The following is a 17,155-nucleotide window of genomic DNA, read 5'->3' on the forward strand; positions in this document are numbered from 1 at the left end:
TAGGGCAGCAGGAATGCAAGGAAAACACATTTTATTTTATCATAAAGCCACAACCCGGCACACCCTGAGGGTGGAGAAGTCGCATCCGAGCACACCTGGCACCCACTTCTGGGTAATCTAAGGAGAAAGCTCCGATGTCAAAATTCAGGGCAGGTCTTGCAAGCAGAGTGGGCCTGTTCAAGTGCCCATTCCGCCACCTGCCAGCTGTGTGGCCTTGTGCAGGCTGTTCAACTTCTCTGCCCCCTCATTTTCTTCTCTGTCAAAGAGGGCGGTGTGGTAGGGAACGAAGGAACTGAAAGACAGACACGGCTGAGCATGGGACCTGGTACTCAGCAAGCTCTCAAGGGTGCCACTCCCAGGACACTCCCTGAGCTCGTGAACGTGTGAGGGGACAGACTGGGGACCGTGATCGAGGAGGCAGGGTCGGTGCCCTCATCTCTTCAGCTTCGCCTCCTTGGCCTGGACAGCTGAAAAAGAGCCTTTGCTCCTGCCAAGTCCCAAGCCGGGAAAAGGACGGCCAGTGACAGCATCCTACAGCTTCCGCTCTGGAGCCCTCTGCCTCCAGCGAGGTCCACGCCAGAGGACGCTGCTGTCGGCGGCAGCCGAGTCACAAATGCCACTCCCCACCCCAAGTTCCTCCAGGCCTCTGCACAACCAAGTGGGGCAGAGCGTTTGTGTGGGCAGGGCTGGGTACACCAGGCCGGCTAGGAGTCGGGAACAGGGCCAGGAGGGTCCGGCTTCCCGCTGGCAGATGCGGCGGAGTCTCCATCTTGTTGCTGTCTGACGTACTGAGCCAGAAGGGCCGTCGCCTGCACTGGCTGCTGCTGCAGCAGGTGGTGGGTCTGGGCCGTGAGGAGGGCGAGCCCGCCGACCAGCTGCCCCTGCAGCAGGGCCAGGCTGGGCAGCTTGGAGTAGTTGACAAAGCCCTGCCTGCTGAGGATGGTGTCATCCACACAGCCACCTGCGAGGACACGGGGTCAGCCAGGCTCCTGCAAACGCCTCCTCTCTGAAGACAGCACTGCGACCCGAGGGATTTGCCTCCACTGCCCCTCTGGCCTCCCAGCCTGCCCCGGAGTCTGGTTCCTACTCGTGCCCCACCCCACACTCATTCTGTTCAGGATCGCCCCCTCCCCTCCCCTCTCCCAGTACGCGTGCCTGCTGGATCTACTTGGCCCCGGCGCCCACAAGTCAGTGCTTCCTGCAGCTCCTGGAGACAGAGCTCCAGCCTCAGGGATGGGCGGCGGCCATGGCTCCCAACTTTCCCTAACACACGGAACTGCACACTTAAAACTGGGCACGATGGAGATGTTACGTGTGTTACAACACAAAAATCAAAAAAAAAAAGAAAAAGAAAAAGGCCCTTGGGGGAGGGGAGCTAATACAATCACAGATCTACGGCTCTGCATTTCCAGACACGTGCGGTATGTGCCGAGTCTCAGCACCAGCGGTGTCTGGGAAGCACGGGTCATGGTTGCTCAGTACCCTTCGCGCGGGGTGCTCTAAGTATCTCCCTCCACGTGGGTTTCAGCACCCACTGCCCGCTGTCCAGCTTCAGGTATCTGATTTTTCTCTCTCCCTGCCTTCTGCAGTCCTCCAGCCAGTGACCTGGGGCAGTGGGGTAACGCAGGTCTCGCAGTGACACCCCTCAACATCAGGCTCCACCCATGAAACAGCCCCTGCAAGAATCTCACGGTTCCACCTAGACACACCTAGCAGATGGCAGCATGCTGCTGGAGCGCCCGCCCCCTGCACCCCGCCCCCGGCTGCAGGGGTGCTGGCTCACCGAGCAGTGGCAGGAAAGGCACACTCTTCAAGATCCGCACCATCTCCTTGACCTTGGGCTCCTGACTGACCAGCAGCATGTTATGCCCCACAAAAAGGGGCAGCAGGCTTTGGTACTTGGACTGTTCCAGGAAGGGCTTCAGGACCTGGGACAGCAGGAGAGAATGGCTTTTGGGGGATGATGAGGAGGAGCCTCTCACCTCTGTCACAGGCTGCACCAGGCTCGGGCGGGAACCCCAGGGTCCCCTCAGCCCCTAAGTGCAGTTTAGGCACCTGCTGAGGGGCTGGCACACAGAGGGAGGAGTGGGGAGCAGCACACGGCAGGTGCAGCCCAAGCGGGCATGAGGGCAGAGGGTGCCCCCGCCAGGGGCCTGGCCCTACCTGGTTGGGGAAGACCTTTGTCAGGATCTCGTGCCTGCGCAGCTGGTGCCGCAGGAGAAGCTTGTCCTCGGCACTCAGGGGCACGTTCTGGCACACGGCGATCATCCGGTTGTCTCGGAACACCGCCGCGATCTCCCGCCGGAGGAGCCGGATGAGGCCTGTCTCCTGAAGCCAGGGAGGGACAAGCCGGGGACGTGAGCTGTCTGCTGTGCTGGCCCTTTTCGCTGCCTCTGAGAGGGGAGCTGGGGCCCCCTGTGATGCTCACCAGTGGGACAGACCAGGGACGGGCAGGACAGCTGGGCCCTGGTGCGCAGACCCATGTGACTGCCCCCACCCTCACCTGTTCACATCAGGTGACCGCTCCGGAGGGCAGTGTTCGTCAAACGCGAGGACAGCCGGTGCCCTCCTCCCCACCCACCGCCCCACGACATCGCCCACGCACTTCAGTCTGGCGCCGTACTCCTGCTCCTGTGCTTTATTTACCAACTACAAATGCAAGATGACTCTTTCGTGGCTAAGACGGTCGCATTTTCACAGAACAAGATTCCCTCTCCTTAAGGCAGTGTTGCTCACAGCTGAGAAGCACAGGACTGGAGACTACACGGATTCTGAAGTTCTATTTCAACAGTGCGCGTGACCTAGAGCCCTGGTGCTGTCTGCAGAACTCTATGCACGGATCCGTACTTGCCAGTTACGGTAACGGGCCGCACTGCTGGGCTCCATCTAGGCTCGAGACCTGCCTGTCCAGTCGGGTAGCCACTGGACACGAATGGTTTTTTATACTTAAATTACAATCATATACGATCACGAATTCAGTCTCTTCGTCTCACTGCAAGTGAAGTATGGTGAGCATGGTGAGTGGCTGCCCTACCAGACAGGGTGGGCAGAAATGCTTCCATCAGCCCAGAGAGCTCCATTGCGTGTGCTACCCTGGATTCTCTTCCAGTTATGAGGAGTTATGTACTAATGGGTTAGAAAGAAATTATGAAAGGAAAACTCAAGTAGGAAAATCCCATTCAATGACACTCTGTAATCTGAGCCAGGAAGGGGATATGCAATCAATTTTTTCTGGGCGAAAGCTAAGTGCCGGGAACCAGGCCCGGCCACTGAAACATGGTCCATCAGACACCGCTCGGCAGAATGACCCTGTCTCTGTTCCCATGGGAGGAACCCCGACAGGTGGGTGTTTTCCCACGTGTCCTGGAGGACTTGCTGCCGAGTCACTCAAGTCGTCTCCCCCTCAGTGCCTGCCGCCTGACCTCAGGCCCTCGGCCTGCAGCTGGGCATCCGCTCCCCACGTTCCAGCCTCTGGCCGGAGGGGCCGGCTCACCGGTGCTTAGACAGCAGCAGCAAACCAGAGAACTAAAATCTATTAGGCACTATCATCACAGGAGCCACTACAGAGTCATGTATTCCTCACCAGCCTTTCTGTTCTTTTTTCTATTTTCCCCATGAGGCAGAGTGCCAGGGACAGGGAGACAGACAGACACAGAGTTCCCTTCTGCCGGCTCACTCCTCAAATGCCTACAATGGCCAGGGCGGGGGCCGGAAACTCAATCCAGGTCTCCCACATGGGTGGCAGGGACCCTGATACTTGAGCCATCACCTGCTATCTCCCGGTGTCTTCACAAGCAGGAAGCTCAAGTCAGGAGCTGAAGCCAGGAATCGAACCCAGGTACTCTGGGTTCACAGTGGGAACACGGGTGTCTTCATTGCTAGGCCAAATGCCCAGCCCTTCCTGTTCTTTTTAAAGGAGAGAACCCTTCTATCATTCCTCTAGGAAAGTGGAAGCTGTGACTCCTTTACGACAGCAGATATTCCCCCCAGTTCCATCTGCTTGGGCAGCTTTCACACAAAAATCAAAGAATGAAGGAAATTGGAGACAACGAATGAAGGAAATTCAAGAGGCCTGTCCAACCCATAAAGCCCAGGGTCAGCTGCAGATTTCATTTTAAAGTATCTGGACTGGGGCCAGTGCTGTGGCGCAGCAGGTTAAAGCCCTAGCCCGAGGCGCCGGCATCCCATATGGGCACCGGTCCTAGTCCCGGCTGCTCCTCTTCTGATCCAGGTCTCTGCTCTGGCCTGGGAAAGCAGTGGAAGATGGCCCCAGTGCTTGGGCTCCCGCCAACCATGTGGCAGATATGGATGCAGTTTTGTACTCCTGGCTTCCAGGTGGTCCAGTCCTGGCCATTTGGGAAGAGAACCAATGGATGAAAGAGCTCTCTTTCTCTCTCTTTTTTCATCATTCTTTTTTAAAAACAAATACAGTACCTGGACCACAGACCAAAGTGGGGAAATGAAATAATGACGTGAGGGACTGTGGCTTGGGCTCCCACTTCACGGTGGCCAGAGAAAAGGTGGCTTCAGCCCACCATCCCGCTGCCAGGCAGTGTGCACCTCGTCTCCGCCTTACCTCCTTGGGGGCGCTGTGGGGAGGCGGCAGGCATCTTGGGTTGATGGGAGGTTTGGGGGGGATGTACTCGGTGACCGCCATCAGCTTCTGCCGCTCAAAGTGCATCACGCGTCGGTGGCGGGTGACGGCCTTGGAGCCATGGCGGACAGTCTGGAGAGTGGGCAGCCGGCCTGGGAGCAGAGACGGCGACATGGTGAGATGCAGCCCCTTGGAGGCCTCCCTCGCGTGTCCCCAGTGGAGAAAACACACAGCCTCCGCACCCTCTGGGCAGAGACAACCATGGCTCCCACAGCCAGACTCAGGTCAAGGAGACGCCTGCCAGAATCCTGAATTCTAAAACCTCTTTACCAGGTGAACTTAGGTCAGCCGCTTGATCCCTTGGGGCTCCCATTTTCCCAGTTCTACTTATGTGCAGGGATGAAGAGAAGAAGGAGGACAAAGGAGAAAATATCTTGAACACATAAAGAAAAAGTGGAAGAGGGTTGAGCAAACAGTCTTAAATGGCCAAACGGTAAATATTTTAAGTTTGGAGGCCACAGAGTGTGTTGCTAACACTCCACACCACCGAAAGCAGCCACAGACAATACACAAAGCGGCCAGGTTCCAATAAAACACAGTGACCGGCCCTGCTGTAACATGCCAACCTCTAAGAGAGTGGTTCTCAGAGTGCCCTACCCCGAGCCTACCCTCCCCTAGCCAGCAAGAGCAGTATCTGGGAACTTCTTCGGCTCACAAATTCTCAAGCTCTGCCCTAGACCTGCTGAATCAGAAACGCTGCAGATAGAGTATAAGCCCCCAGGTGATGCCAACACCCGCTGAAGTTTGAAAACCACTGCTCTACCCGCTGCTCTGAGGCCTTCTCCTACAACGAAGCAGGAAGGAGACAAGTTACTCTGCCCACACAGCCCTGGCAAACCCGTCTGCACCAGCACTGGAGAACACCCTCAGAAAACCAAGGGGGCCAGCGCTGTGGCTCACTAGGCTAATCCTCCGCCTTGCGGTGCCGGCACACCGGGTTCTAGTCCCGGTCGGGGCGCCGGATTCTGTCCCGGTTGCCCCTCTTCCAGGCCGGCTCTCTGCTGTGGCCCGGGAGTGCAGTGGAGGATGGCCAAAGTGCTTGGGCCCTGCACCCGCATGGGAGACCAGGAGAAGCACCTGGCTCCTGCCATCGGATCAGCACAGTGCGCTGGCCGCATTGCGCCGGCCGCGGCGACCATTGGAGGGTGAACCAACGGCAAAAAGGAAGACCTTTCTCTCTGTCTCTCTCTCTCACTGTCCACTCTGCCTGTCAAAAAATAAAAAAAATAAAAAATAAAAAAAAAAGGAAAGAAAGAAAACCAAGGGGGCAGGCACTCCAAAGCACTCAGCCAAAGCGACCCCTCTAACCTCCACACGAGGGCCAAAACTAGGGCTTCCCACTGCCACCCCCTCCCGAGGCTGGGACGGGGCCCCAGGGAAGCTTCAGAGGGAAGATGGTTCTAACAGCCCGAGAGCACGGAGCTTTGCTAAGGTAAAGAGCTTTTACTACCTGCGGCCACCAATCTAACTGTTTCCAGCACAGATGTGGAGTCAGATAGAGCTGGATTTCAATCCCTCCAACTAGCTGTGGCCTTGACCAGTCACTCACTGAACTGGTCTGAACTTGCTCCCTCACCTGCAAAAAGGGGATGATAATACCTTCCTCAGAGGGTACTGGAAGATTTAAATGAGATCACGCACGTGAAACATCAACCCTCTCTGTTAAGTTCTCAGACGCATTCCTCAACAAGTATCTACTGCATGCCTGTTGACATCAGACACCATGCCACCTGCCGGCTATGCTCAACGAATGCGCTTCTGCCCTAAAGGAGTTTAAAAGTTTACTAACAGAAGACAGACGAGCAAACCAATGCGAAGTTAGACTGTGATGGGGCTAAGAAGTCGACCAAGAAGCAAGGTGCAAGTTGCAGACGGCACTGGGGAAACCTGCCCGGCAGGGGGTGGTGACCGAGAAGGTGACATCTAGGCTGAGACCTTCAGAAAGAGGCAGAACGCAAAGGGGCAGGCGCTGAGGGATCCGAGGTAAGGACACCGCTGCGGGCGACAGCGGGGCGGTGGGGCAGACACCCAGCCTGGGGCTGGGGCTAAACACTGTTACTACTGACGTTACGGCTGTGAGGAGACGAGTCCCAGCAAACTGGGGGGGTTAGGGAGGCCAGCGACCCAGCTGTGGCCAGGGCGCAGGGAGCAGTCTAGGCTGAGATCACGGGAAGGGAGGAAGTAGAGGAGGGGAGACAAGGACGACGCGCAGGGAGGTCCTGAGCCGCTCCTTACCCGCCTGGGGCAGGAGGCCCCCTCGCACGACCGCCACCGCGGCCGCAGCCATATCCACCGGAAGAACCAACCGGCGCTGAGCGGAGGCGGAAGGAGCTAAGGATTGTGGGGCGGCGAGCGCGGGACAGGAAGCCGTGGGCTGACCCGCCGGGTGGGGCCTAGTCCGCATGCGCCGATCCAGGGCGCTGGAGCCGGACCAAACTCCGCCCAACCGGGCGTCCGGTCTCCTAGCAACGACACCTCGCTTTACTCGCGTCTTCAGCCGTACCCTGAAAAATTTGCTCCGAGCTTCTCTCGCTTGCTGGGTTCCGCCACGCCTAGCAGCGGCCCTCCTTGGCTGCCCCGCAACTCTCTCCCGCCTCGGGTCAGCGGCCGCTTAGGTTCGATGATGCCAGGAGGTGAGAGGCGGGCGGACCAGGGGGTCAGGGCTTCAAGAACGAGGTAGGGTAACAATGGGACTCTTCCGTGACAGCGAAGCTTGTCCAGAGCCCCGAGGAAGGAGGCGTGTGCATTACTGAAGCCCTCATCACTAAGCGAAACTTGACCTTCCCTGAGGACGATGAGCTGTCGGAGAAGATGTGAGTGCAGGGGGAGAGGAGGAGGGGAGCGCAGGGGAGCTCTGCCCGCTTCTCTCTGTCTCTCTCGGCTGACACCACGCGTCCAGGCCGTGCTAACGTCCAGCTGATATCCCCTCTTAAGTCACTGCTTCCTGTTAACCGCCCTCATTCGTCAGGCTGTCATCACTTCTCAACACACCCCAACTCGCCTCCTGTCCCCAGCCTGGCCCCCACAGCGTTGCCAAAGCGATCCTTTGAAATGGCAAGTCTGATGGAGCTGGCCCTCCTGGAGGCTCCCTAGCCTCTCCGTTACCTCCGAAGGAAATCCAATTGCCCTCGCAGGAGCGGACCTCTGCTACCCGTCCAGTCTTATCTGCAGTTTCTCATACCGTAGCACCTTACTACTGAGTGTGTGTGTGGGGGGGTACCACCGGGAGCTTGTTACAAGTGAAGAATCTCAGGTCCACCCCAGGCCTGCTGAATCAGAACCTGCAATTTAATGGCCCCAAAGGATTCATGGGCACTTGAAAACCAAGAAGGGCTGGATTAGCGTGCACTAGTCACTCAGCTGGAAATGCTGTTTCCCCACCCCCACCTCCTTCCTACCTACCTCCTACTCTCCCGTCACTTCCTCCAGGAAGCACTCCCTCACGCCCCTACTCTGGACTTGGTGCTCAGCCCAGGTACTCCCATGGACTTGCCCCTATCACCCACTTGTCTGACATGTGTAGTCTGCCTCCCTGACAGTGACAGGCAGGGATTCTGCCATTTGTCACTAGTAGGCACTAGTAACTGCTGTGGAATTAATGAATGGATGGGCAGAACAAGTGATTTGTTTCCTTCTGTGGCCACTCAAAAGGGAGGTAAGGAAGGAGCTTCCTGCAGAAGTGGTCGCCATCTCTGACCTTCCAAGCTGGTCCCAGGAAGCCTTCCTCCGGGCCCCGTCTCCTAGGTGACCCTTACTCTTCCATCCCTCCGATCCTTCCCAGTGCTCCCAGCAGAGAGCCAGGCCTCCCAGTCTAGCCAGTTTCAGGACCTGCACACCACCTCCGGAGTCAGGAAACTGCTCCTGGTATCTGATCAGTCACTGAGCCAGCCACCTCTTGTCCCCTCCCCTGCGAGCGGGCACAGAGTCGGCGCCCCGTCAAGCACCCCGCCCGCGTGCTTCCAGGTTTCACACTCTTGCTGAGCTGCAGACCGTCCGCCTGGACCGGGAGGGCATTACCACCATCAAGAACCTCGAGGGCCTGCAGAACCTCCACAGCCTCTATCTTCAAGCGGTAACATCCTGTCCCCTGCCCCTGCCCCGCCCTCGCCCGCCGTGCACCACGTCTGGCTGATGTCAGAGCCAGGCAGGTCCTCCTGTCAGTCCCTGGCGTGCACTCAAACCATTCCCATGAGTCGGGGCTGCTCCCCCTACACAAACAGGTCCTGACCATGCTCCTGGAGCACTCCCTAGGCTCCCGACACGTCCCATCTCTCCCGTGAGGTAGCTCAAGCCCACTTCCTGTTTTGAAGATGAAACCACGCAGACTCCCCTACACCCTGCAGGTCCTTGGTGGTGGTGATATTTGCTTTTTGTTGTTGTTGTTGTTAAGATTTATTTATTTATTTTGAGAGTTAGACAAAGAGATCTTCCATCTGCTGGTTCAGTCCCCAGATGGCCACAATGGCCAGCCCTGGGCCAGGCTGAAGCTAGGAGCCAGGAGCTTCTTCTGTATCTCCCATGTGGGTGCAGGGGCCCAAATCCTTGGGCCATCCTCTGCTGTTTTCCCAGGTGCATTAAAACAGAGCTGGATCAGAAGTGGAGCAGCTGGGATTCGAACCGGCACCCGTGTGGGATGCGATGCTGGCTTTACCTGCTGCTCCACAATGCCAGCCCCTTTTGGTTGCTCTTCAGGCTTTCCTGGGTTACACACACCCAGCTCCTTTGCCCTTCCCCCAGAGACTTTACAAATCAAATCTGTACCCGCCCACTGTGCTCTCCCTGTGTACCAGCCACCACCAAGGCCTTTTCCATTCCCAGGGTGGCCCTCGGTTTCCTTCTCAGATTCCCTGGTCATGCTCTGGTTGTGGGGTTGGAGGAACATCCTTGGGTCTATTAGGCCAGCCCTAGTTTTACACCTGTAACTGTCTACCTGGAGAACACAATTTAGCTTTCCCAGGGCAGTGACAACCAGTCAAGGAGTAGGGTGACCACGGCCAAAGTGCACTGCCTCCAGCTGCCAGAGTGGCGGTGGTCCTGGGGCTTTGATCCCTTAGAGGGACCCCCACCCAGCTGACCGTCCGCAGCTGTGTTTCCTCTTCCTGCAGAACAAGATCCAGCGGATTGAGAACCTGGCTTGCGTGCCCTCCTTGCGGTATGTGGGACCAGGGCTCAGGCAGGGGAGGTGCGGGCAGAACTTGGCAACACCCTGAAGAACTGGTTCAGATCTCTCTGAGCCTGGCTCCTCATCAGCGGGGAACACAGCAAGCCCAGGAAGTCATGTGCCCCGCGTGCCACGAGCTGCCAGCCAGGGGGCCCAGGTGGCTGGCGCCTTCCTCCTCTCCCCCCTAGTTGTCCTGATTCAGCTCTGGCTCTGCATCCCACTCTTCCCCTCCAGCTTCCTGTCTCTGGCAGGGAACCGAATCAGGCAGGTGGAAAACCTCCTTGGCCTCCCGTACCTCCAATTCCTGGACCTTTCCGCCAACCTGATAGAAACGCTGAAGCTGGGTAGGAGCTGCCTGGCCCTGGCTCATGGGCCACGGCCATACCCACATCTCCCTGTGCTCCACCCCGGCGTGTGCGCGCTGCATCCTTGGGGGCTGGGGGTGGGCAGGAAGGTGGGTGAGATGCTCAGGCCCTCGCTGCACTGTGCAGATGAGTTCCCACACGGCCTTCTCATCCTCAACCTGACCGGCAACAGCTGCACCACCCAAGATGGCTACAGGTGAGGTGGTGCTGAGGGAGAGAGCAAGGTGCTGGCCTCCTCGAACTCCCCAGGGCTCCCTCTCAGCCTCAGACGAGGGGGCCTCATCCATGGCACCCTTCTCCCTGGATTGCTCCCTCGCGCCCCTTCCATTCCCAGCCCCTGAGCCCTAAGGGCCCATCTCCTGCCCGGGAGCTGCCCCTCCCAGGTGAGGGGGCTGTGGCTGCTCCACTGCATCGCCCCCCTCCCCGGCGCCACCCCAGCCCACCCCACGGGTGTTCTCCGCCCTGTAGGGAGCGGGTGACGGAGGCCCTGCCACTGCTCCTGGACCTGGACAGGCAGCCTGTGTTGGAGCGCTGGACCTCAGACGAGGAGAGAGCCTCGGGCGATGAGGACGAGGAGTTCCCGGAGCTCAGTGGCCCATTCTGCTCAGAGCGAGGTGACGCTGTCTTCCCCAGCGTGCAGCCTCCCCGGGGCCCCACAGGCCCTGTCCTGCGGGCTGTGGGGGAAGCTGAGATTTCAGCGGGGTCTGGGTAGGGTAGCTCCAGCCCAGATCACCAGCTGGGCCAGAGGTGGTGGGCAGTGCAGCCAGGGCCGGGTGTCAGTCCAGGGCGGGCGGTCACCTCCTCCCCGCTAGGGATGGCAGGGGGTCAGAGCCTCCCTGGCCCTCACAGGCTTCCTCAAGGAGCTGGAGCAGGAGCTGAGTGGCCACAAGGAGCGCAGGCAGCAGGCAGCCCTGACGGAGCACCTGCTGAGGATGGAGACAAAGCCCGCCCTCGCCAGCCTGCCCCCGCGGCCACCGCTGGAGGAGCAGCCCACGGCTGGGGACAGCAGCCCCTCTGCCACTCCCAGGCAAGGGAGAGAGATGCCCCCTGAAGCCCCCTCCTCTTCCCTGGCCTCCTCTCCCACCAAGAAACCCTGCGCTCTGGCTCCCAGGGCCCAGCAAAGCTCCCAGGCAAGGAAGGGCCCCCACGCGGCTGCAGCCCCCAAGACCTCTGGGGTTGGGGCCACCAGAACTGTGACCAAAAGCGCTAAGAAATAAAGCCCCTGCGGCGGCAGCCCTGCCCAGTAAAGCGACCGCGCTTCTTGTGGTCACCAGGGGCCCTGGGGGAGGCACCAGTAAGACCACCAGGAGGCAGAACGCACACAGCCCAGGGAGCAGCCTGGCTCCAGGAGTGGCTTCTCGGCCCCCAGGGGCTGCCAGGGATGGGCACACCTCGGGGCCCCGCCTGGGGGGACGGGAAGTAAGCGCCACTCCTATGGCTGCCATCCCAGGCGGGCACAGCTTACTGCCACCCCTAGGGAAGGCCACTCCCCAATCCAAGGCAAGGACCAAAATCCCGTGGTCCTAACTGTCTCCAAATAGTAGGCAGTGGCCGTGCCCTGGGGGACCCTGGGCGGGGGAGGGGCTCACTTCCTGTCCCTGTGGCCCCTTCACAACCTTCATGGCTGGGCCCTATCACCCACTTCACAAGAATCAGCTCAGGCCTGCCCTTGGCCCTTACTTGGGTTTCCTACCCGCACCGGACTTGAAATCCAGTTCACTGACCGAGAAATAAAACGTTTATTAAGGCCCAGGCCAGCAGGCCGCTCAGAGCGCAGCCAGGGATCTGCCCAACTCCACCACCCAGGCTCAGGGCAGTTGGCCCAGGGGGTCGTTGGGTGCCCACGCCAGGCCAGCAGGAGCGCACGCTCAGCCATAGGCCTGGCTCTCTCTCTCCACGAAGGCCTGGAAGAGGCCAGCCAGCTCCTGGGGTGATGGGTGCCACTCGCCAGCCAGCAGCCCCCGCACAGCCTCCAGGCCTTCCTGCTCCAGATCCCGCTGCTTCTGCTGCAGCTGCTGCCCCGGACCCTGCAGGGAAGGGGCCAGGCAGGGGGCTCCGTCCAGGACCGGCCACCTCCACCTCACACAAGCGGGAGTGGGGCGAGCCCCTCGACCCTGGGGGTTACCTGCTCACTCTCCATCAGCCCCAGGGCCGCCTGGTGTCCCCGGTAGAGGGCATGCCTGCGATCCACCTGCGTCTGGAATCGGGGCAGGGTCCGGACAGGGTCCTGTGCTCCGAAAGTGGGGGACACGACCTGGGGGGCCGGGGCCGCCCCCACTCCGAAGACAAAAGGCTTGAACACGGACCTGGTGGGCCAAGGGTGGGAGGACTGAGGTGGGCGGCCTCCTCTCCCCTCCTCTGCCTGTCTCCGGCCTTCCCCAGCCCCGTCCTGCTCACCTGGACGGGTCAGGCGTGGCGGTGAGGAAGTGCACGCAGGGCTGCGTGGGATCCCGGGGCAGGACGGACACCATGCTGGCCGTGGTGCGGAAGCCGCCGGAGTCCATGCAGATACCACTCTCCTTGTTCCTGAGGATGTCCATCATCGCCTGGGCCGTGAGGGCCCCTGCCGGGGAGCGGAGGGTGAGCAGGGCGGCTGGGCGCAGGGTGGGGCGCTGGCTCCCAGGCCTGCCCTGCCCGCCCCTGCAGACCTTGCTGGTGCCGCAGCAGCTCCTGCCCGGCCCGGAAGCGGGCCTTGGCGGCCTCCATGCGCACAGGCTGCTGGGTCAGGGAGAAGACCTGAGCAAAGTCAAAGGCGCCCTGCCCATCCCACCAGCCCTGGGCCCGGGCGTGGGTCCGAAGCTCCGGGTGTTCAGCCGAGATGTCCGTGCCGATGCTCAGCTGGTTGGACAGGTTACGGGCCCCCTCTGCGGAGGAGATGGGGGGGGTCATCCACATGTCTTGATGCACCTGCTCTCTGCTGGCACCAGGCGAGGCACTGAGGACACAGGGTGATGAGAACAAGCTACCCGCCTGGAACCTATGGGGGCGAGGGGGAGACGAACAAAGCGAGCGCCCAGATACACGGAGGTGTGTGCTGGGGCCAGTGAAGGACGTGGAAGCCTGACCACCCAGAGAAGTCCAGGAAGGCTTCCCAGAGGAAGCAGAAGGCTGAACCGCAAAGGCTCACTGCCCAGAGCTCCGCCCCTGCATCAGGCCAACATGGGAAGGGGGCGCCTCACCCTGGATCCTCTGTGCGGCCCACAGCCTCCCGGCCGTCTCCAGCACCCACGCCTCCGTGCGGTCGGCCAGCAGGAAGGTGTTGTGGTAGCAGAAGGGCGTGGGGTCCTCCCGACAGCTGCCCCCCTGCCCATAGCGTTCCAGCAAGCCCGTGATCACCTGCCAGGCCTCCCGGGCAGAGCTGCTCCGCTCTAAGGCCAGCCTGGCAGAGAGAGAGAGAGGTCCAGGGGCAGCCGTGGCCCAGAGAGGTCACACAACCCATCTGCTGGCCTGCACCGTATTAAAACACAGCGATGCCAGTGCTTTCCAAGCTGTGCCCTGAGGGCCCTGTGCACGGGCCTGAAACTTGGTCCTCAACCTGCCCGTAGACACAGCCCCCCTCCCCCCGCCGTGGATGGGTTCCATGAATCCAGCCTCTGCACGAGCAGCTGTAAAACCGCTGCCCTATGTGTGCACCAGGAGAGGCTCCTCGGCCTAGGCAAAGGGAGGTAGCAGACGGCAGGGGCAGGGCGGCCTCCCGCGAGAAGGCCCAAGGGCAAGGTCAGCAGAGAGGACCCTGGGAGCCGGGGTGGGGGTGGGGAGCCCAGCGCCTGAACTCTGCCCTCAGATTTCTGGTGTGCTGGGCAGGGGCCACACCTGAGCAGGTCCATGCCCAGCAGGGCTTCCCCCTCGCCCACCGGCTCCTTGGTCCACACGGCCTCGTTGCCTATACAGACGCCGTGCTCATTGGCGCCCATCTCGGCACCCCACAGCCAAGCGGGGCGGCTGAGAACCACAGCGTGCGTCTTCGACACCTGTTCCACCTCGATGTAGGTGCACTGACAGGAAGGGAGAGGGGAAGAATCCGCTCAGGTGAATCGCAGGGAGGAAGGCCTCATACCCATTTTACAGGTGAGCCGACTGAGGCCGGCAGGCTCGAGTAATCCTCTCAAGCTCCAGACCTGGCAGCCTCCCAGGCATGGGGAGCAGGGGAACACGCAGAAGGGTGCCCCCACCTGCCCCTCCCAGCACCCCGTGGGGCCTATCCCACCTGGAGCCGGCTCCCGGGGACGTGAGTGCCTGCTGGTACAAACACCACCTCCTGCACCTCGTCCCGGGGTCGGTCTGAGTTCTTGGCAAAGATCACGGCCGGGATGGCGGAGGCAGGGGGCACGGAGACAAAACAGTCGCAGGAACACGGGGTGTCAGGGCTGGGCGACGCCATCTGGGGAGAGGCGGGGGTGAGTGTGTCCCTCCCAGGCCACCTCTCCACAACCCTGGCCGCGGCCACACGCGCAGCGCAAGACGCTGCCGCGGGCTCAGCACCGTGCACGGTGTGCACAACCGGCGCACCCGCCCCTCCCCAGGCTCCGAGGGTCCTGTCCCTGCCGGGAGCCCTGGCCCCTAGGGGCAGTCGTGGGAACATCTCCAACCCTTCTCCTCGTCCGGAGTTCTCCCGCGCACGCCCAGAGGCCGCCCCGCTCCCGCTCACCGCTTCTCGGCGTCCCCAGGACTGGAATGCCCCTCTGTCCCTCCGAGACCCCCAGCCTGCCGCCCGGCACCGCCTCCTCGGCGTCGGGTCAGGTGCGTCCCTTTGGGCGGGCGCTCCCTGGTGACCTGGAAGGCCTTGCGCCCCGGGGGCGGACCGGAACCTGCAGTCCCGGCATTGCCCAGCAGGGCGCGCGCCGGCACTACTTCTCGGAGCTCCTAGCTGGCTGCGGGCCCAAGGGCCGGGATGCCGCGGCGGGGTGGGTCGTCGTGGGGGAGCTGAAGCCGGGAGTGGAAAGGAGCCCTCGTGAACAGGGAGGATTTGTCAGAGCGGGGACTTGTGGGGCATCTGGAGATTAAGGAAGAGCCTCAGCCACTTAAATCCTGGCTTGAATTCCCAAGGGGCAATCCTAGGCCGGTGGCGCCTCCGTAATAAGATCTTCTGAGCCCTCAGAAGCCGGGAGGTGGAGGAATAACTTAAGTTAATGCACTGTTTATTTATCTTTATTTCTATATTTATTTCAAAACCAGAGAGACAGAGACAGAGCTCAAATCCTCCGATTCACTCCCCAAGTGCCCCCAAAGGAGCCAGGAACCCCATCCCTGGCTCCCACGTGGAAGGCAGGAGCCGAGTACTTGGGCCAGCATTTGATAATGCATCAGGAGGAAGCTGGATCAGAAGCGTGCAGCAGCCTGGAGTGGAACCAGGCCCTGGGTATGCGGTGCTGGCATTCTGCCACTCAACCCACCCCGCCACAGCGCCCACCCTGGTCAGGGTCTTGCTGTTCTCAGGGTGAAGGTCTTTCACCTCCTTGGTTGCATTAACTCCTTGGTCTGCTATTTTGGGTAGCTATTGTCAATGAAATTGCTTTCTGAATCGTTGGTTTGGTGTATAGAAATGCTGCTGGTTTTTGTGCACTGAACTTTGTATCTTCTGTCTTCCGTGTGGGTGTTTGCCTAGTCCTGACCAGTTTTTGGTGGAGTTTGGTTCCTGAGGTTCTTTCCTAGCCTGCACTGCCAGGGGGCTGAGCAGTCAGGCACAGCAGGGTTACGGGGAGGCGAAGGCGGTGTTGGGTGCAGTACTGGGAGGGGGCTGGGAGGTTGCTATCAGATGCTCCCCAAGCAGACGCTGAAGCCGCGAGCTGATGAGCGCGGGGCGCCAGCATCTGTCTGCAGGCCTGGGGGCTCACCCCCTGCATTTCCCCAGCTCCCCGCAGTGGGGCCCCAGCAGGCAGCAGGGAGGCCTGGAGACGCCACAGCACAGCCCCAGGCGACCTCAGTTCCCAGGCTAGCCTATTCCTGATTTCCCATTCCTGATTTCATTCACCCACCCCAAAGGGACTCTACCCCCACTTCCCAGGATTGGGGATGGCCCAGAGAGGTCGCGTCCAGGGTCAGCTCAGATGTTGTGACTTCCCTGGCCCCTCCAGGACTGTCCGCCAGAGCACCACATCTGGGGGGTCAGAGGTGGCCTTGGGCTCTGCTGGGGAGTGGGGCAGGCCAGCCAAGCAGCATTGCAAGGGAGCAAGGGAGCGTCAGAGCCTCGCCAAAGGCCCCCGCTAAGAATGCAGGTCAGCGGGAGGAGCTGCCCGGGAGGAGGGGCAGCTCGGCCCTGCCCAGACAGGCCCAGCCGGCCCTGCGGCTGCCCTCCTGGCCCTGGGGGCAACCATGGGGGGGACACAGGAGGGTCATCAGGTTCCAGGGTCTAACTCCCCCAGAACCAGAAGACAAAAGAGGCACCCGTAGGAGTGGGGCAGGTACGGGGCCGCAGGCAACTGTCTGCCTCTCCTCCCAAGCTGCTAAGTCCAGGAGCAGAAGGGAGCAAGCAATCGCGCCGCCCCAGGTTCCCTTAAAAACCCAAAATGTATGTTTTTAAAGATTTATTTTATTTATTTATTTATTTATTTGAAAGTCAGAGTTACAGAGAGAGGGAGCAAGAAAGAGAGATTTTCCATCTTGCTGGTTCACTCCCCAAAATGGTTCACTCTACAAAGACTGGGGCTGGACCAGACTGAAGCCAGGAGCCAGGAGCTTCATCTGGGTCTCCCACATCAGTAGCAGAGGCCCAAGCACCTGGGCCAGCCTCAGCTGGTTTCCCAGGAGCATTAGCAGGGAGCTGGATTGGAAGTGGAGCAGGCGGGACGGAACCGGCACCCATATGGGATATTGGCATTGTAGGAGGTGGCTTAACCCATTACGCCACAATGCCTGCCCCCTCACCCTAATGTTTCTGATTCCCCCATCCCAAAGTGCCCTGAAATCTCATGCCCCACACTCCCCGGATCAAGGGATGGAACGGCCGGAGCTGGCTCGAGAAGCCGGCTTGGGGTC

General features: G+C 60.4%; 3 protein-coding genes across 4 annotated transcripts; 1 reads left to right on the top strand and 2 right to left on the bottom strand.

Annotated features, from left to right (window-relative positions):
* Positions 1-14: 14 nt before the first annotated feature.
* On the bottom strand, positions 15-7,045 carry MRPL10 (mitochondrial ribosomal protein L10). Its single transcript, XM_002719326.5, has 5 exons — positions 6,890-7,045; positions 4,577-4,746; positions 2,164-2,328; positions 1,784-1,928; positions 15-961 (listed from the first exon to the last, which is right to left on the bottom strand). The coding sequence occupies exons 1-5, from the start codon at positions 6,939-6,941 to the stop codon at positions 705-707; spliced, it is 789 nt and encodes a 262-aa protein (XP_002719372.4). The 5' UTR covers positions 6,942-7,045; the 3' UTR covers positions 15-704.
* A 97-nt stretch (positions 7,046-7,142) lies between these two features.
* On the top strand, positions 7,143-11,432 carry LRRC46 (leucine rich repeat containing 46). Its single transcript, XM_002719124.5, has 8 exons — positions 7,143-7,287; positions 7,362-7,467; positions 8,618-8,726; positions 9,760-9,806; positions 10,050-10,159; positions 10,307-10,376; positions 10,649-10,794; positions 11,030-11,432. The coding sequence occupies exons 1-8, from the start codon at positions 7,275-7,277 to the stop codon at positions 11,395-11,397; spliced, it is 969 nt and encodes a 322-aa protein (XP_002719170.3). The 5' UTR covers positions 7,143-7,274; the 3' UTR covers positions 11,398-11,432.
* Positions 11,433-11,895: 463 nt separating this feature from the next.
* SCRN2 (secernin 2) lies at positions 11,896-15,243 on the bottom strand. Of its 2 annotated transcripts, XM_002719123.5 has the most exons (8): positions 14,829-15,088; positions 14,388-14,561; positions 13,994-14,175; positions 13,360-13,559; positions 12,829-13,044; positions 12,578-12,743; positions 12,306-12,486; positions 11,896-12,207 (listed from the first exon to the last, which is right to left on the bottom strand). In XM_002719123.5, exons 2-8 carry the CDS (start codon positions 14,559-14,561, stop codon positions 12,049-12,051), a joined length of 1,278 nt encoding a protein of 425 aa, XP_002719169.2. In that variant the 5' UTR covers positions 14,829-15,088; the 3' UTR covers positions 11,896-12,048. The 2 variants fall into 2 exon arrangements, with proteins under 2 accessions (XP_002719169.2, XP_069916903.1); XM_070060802.1 differs by lacking the exon at positions 13,994-14,175 and having other exon boundaries at positions 12,829-13,115; positions 14,829-15,243.
* Between the last annotated feature and the right edge of the window lie 1,912 nt (positions 15,244-17,155).

The sequence above is a fragment of the Oryctolagus cuniculus genome, chromosome 17 (genome assembly GCF_964237555.1).
Source record: "Oryctolagus cuniculus chromosome 17, mOryCun1.1, whole genome shotgun sequence".
Lineage (NCBI taxonomy): Eukaryota > Metazoa > Chordata > Mammalia > Lagomorpha > Leporidae > Oryctolagus > Oryctolagus cuniculus.

Coding starts and splice junctions, on each gene's coding strand:
- MRPL10 (XM_002719326.5), bottom strand. CDS start 6,941: ATGGCTGCGGCCGCGGTGGCGGTCGTGCGAGGGGGCCTCCTGCCCCAG. Junction 4,747..6,889: donor GGGCCTCCTGCCCCAGGCGG/GTAAGGAGCGGC, acceptor CTCTGCTCCCAG/GCCGGCTGCCCACTCTCCAG. Junction 1,929..2,163: donor CAAAGGTCTTCCCCAACCAG/GTAGGGCCAGGC, acceptor CTGCTGTCCCAG/GTCCTGAAGCCCTTCCTGGA.
- LRRC46 (XM_002719124.5), top strand. Junction 10,160..10,306: donor GATAGAAACGCTGAAGCTGG/GTAGGAGCTGCC, acceptor TGCACTGTGCAG/ATGAGTTCCCACACGGCCTT. Junction 10,377..10,648: donor ACCACCCAAGATGGCTACAG/GTGAGGTGGTGC, acceptor TCCGCCCTGTAG/GGAGCGGGTGACGGAGGCCC.
- SCRN2 (XM_002719123.5), bottom strand. CDS start 14,561: ATGGCGTCGCCCAGCCCTGACACCCCGTGTTCCTGCGACTGTTTTGTC. Junction 12,744..12,828: donor GCTGCTGCGGCACCAGCAAG/GTCTGCAGGGGC, acceptor GCTCCCCGGCAG/GGGCCCTCACGGCCCAGGCG. Junction 12,487..12,577: donor GCCACGCCTGACCCGTCCAG/GTGAGCAGGACG, acceptor TTGGCCCACCAG/GTCCGTGTTCAAGCCTTTTG.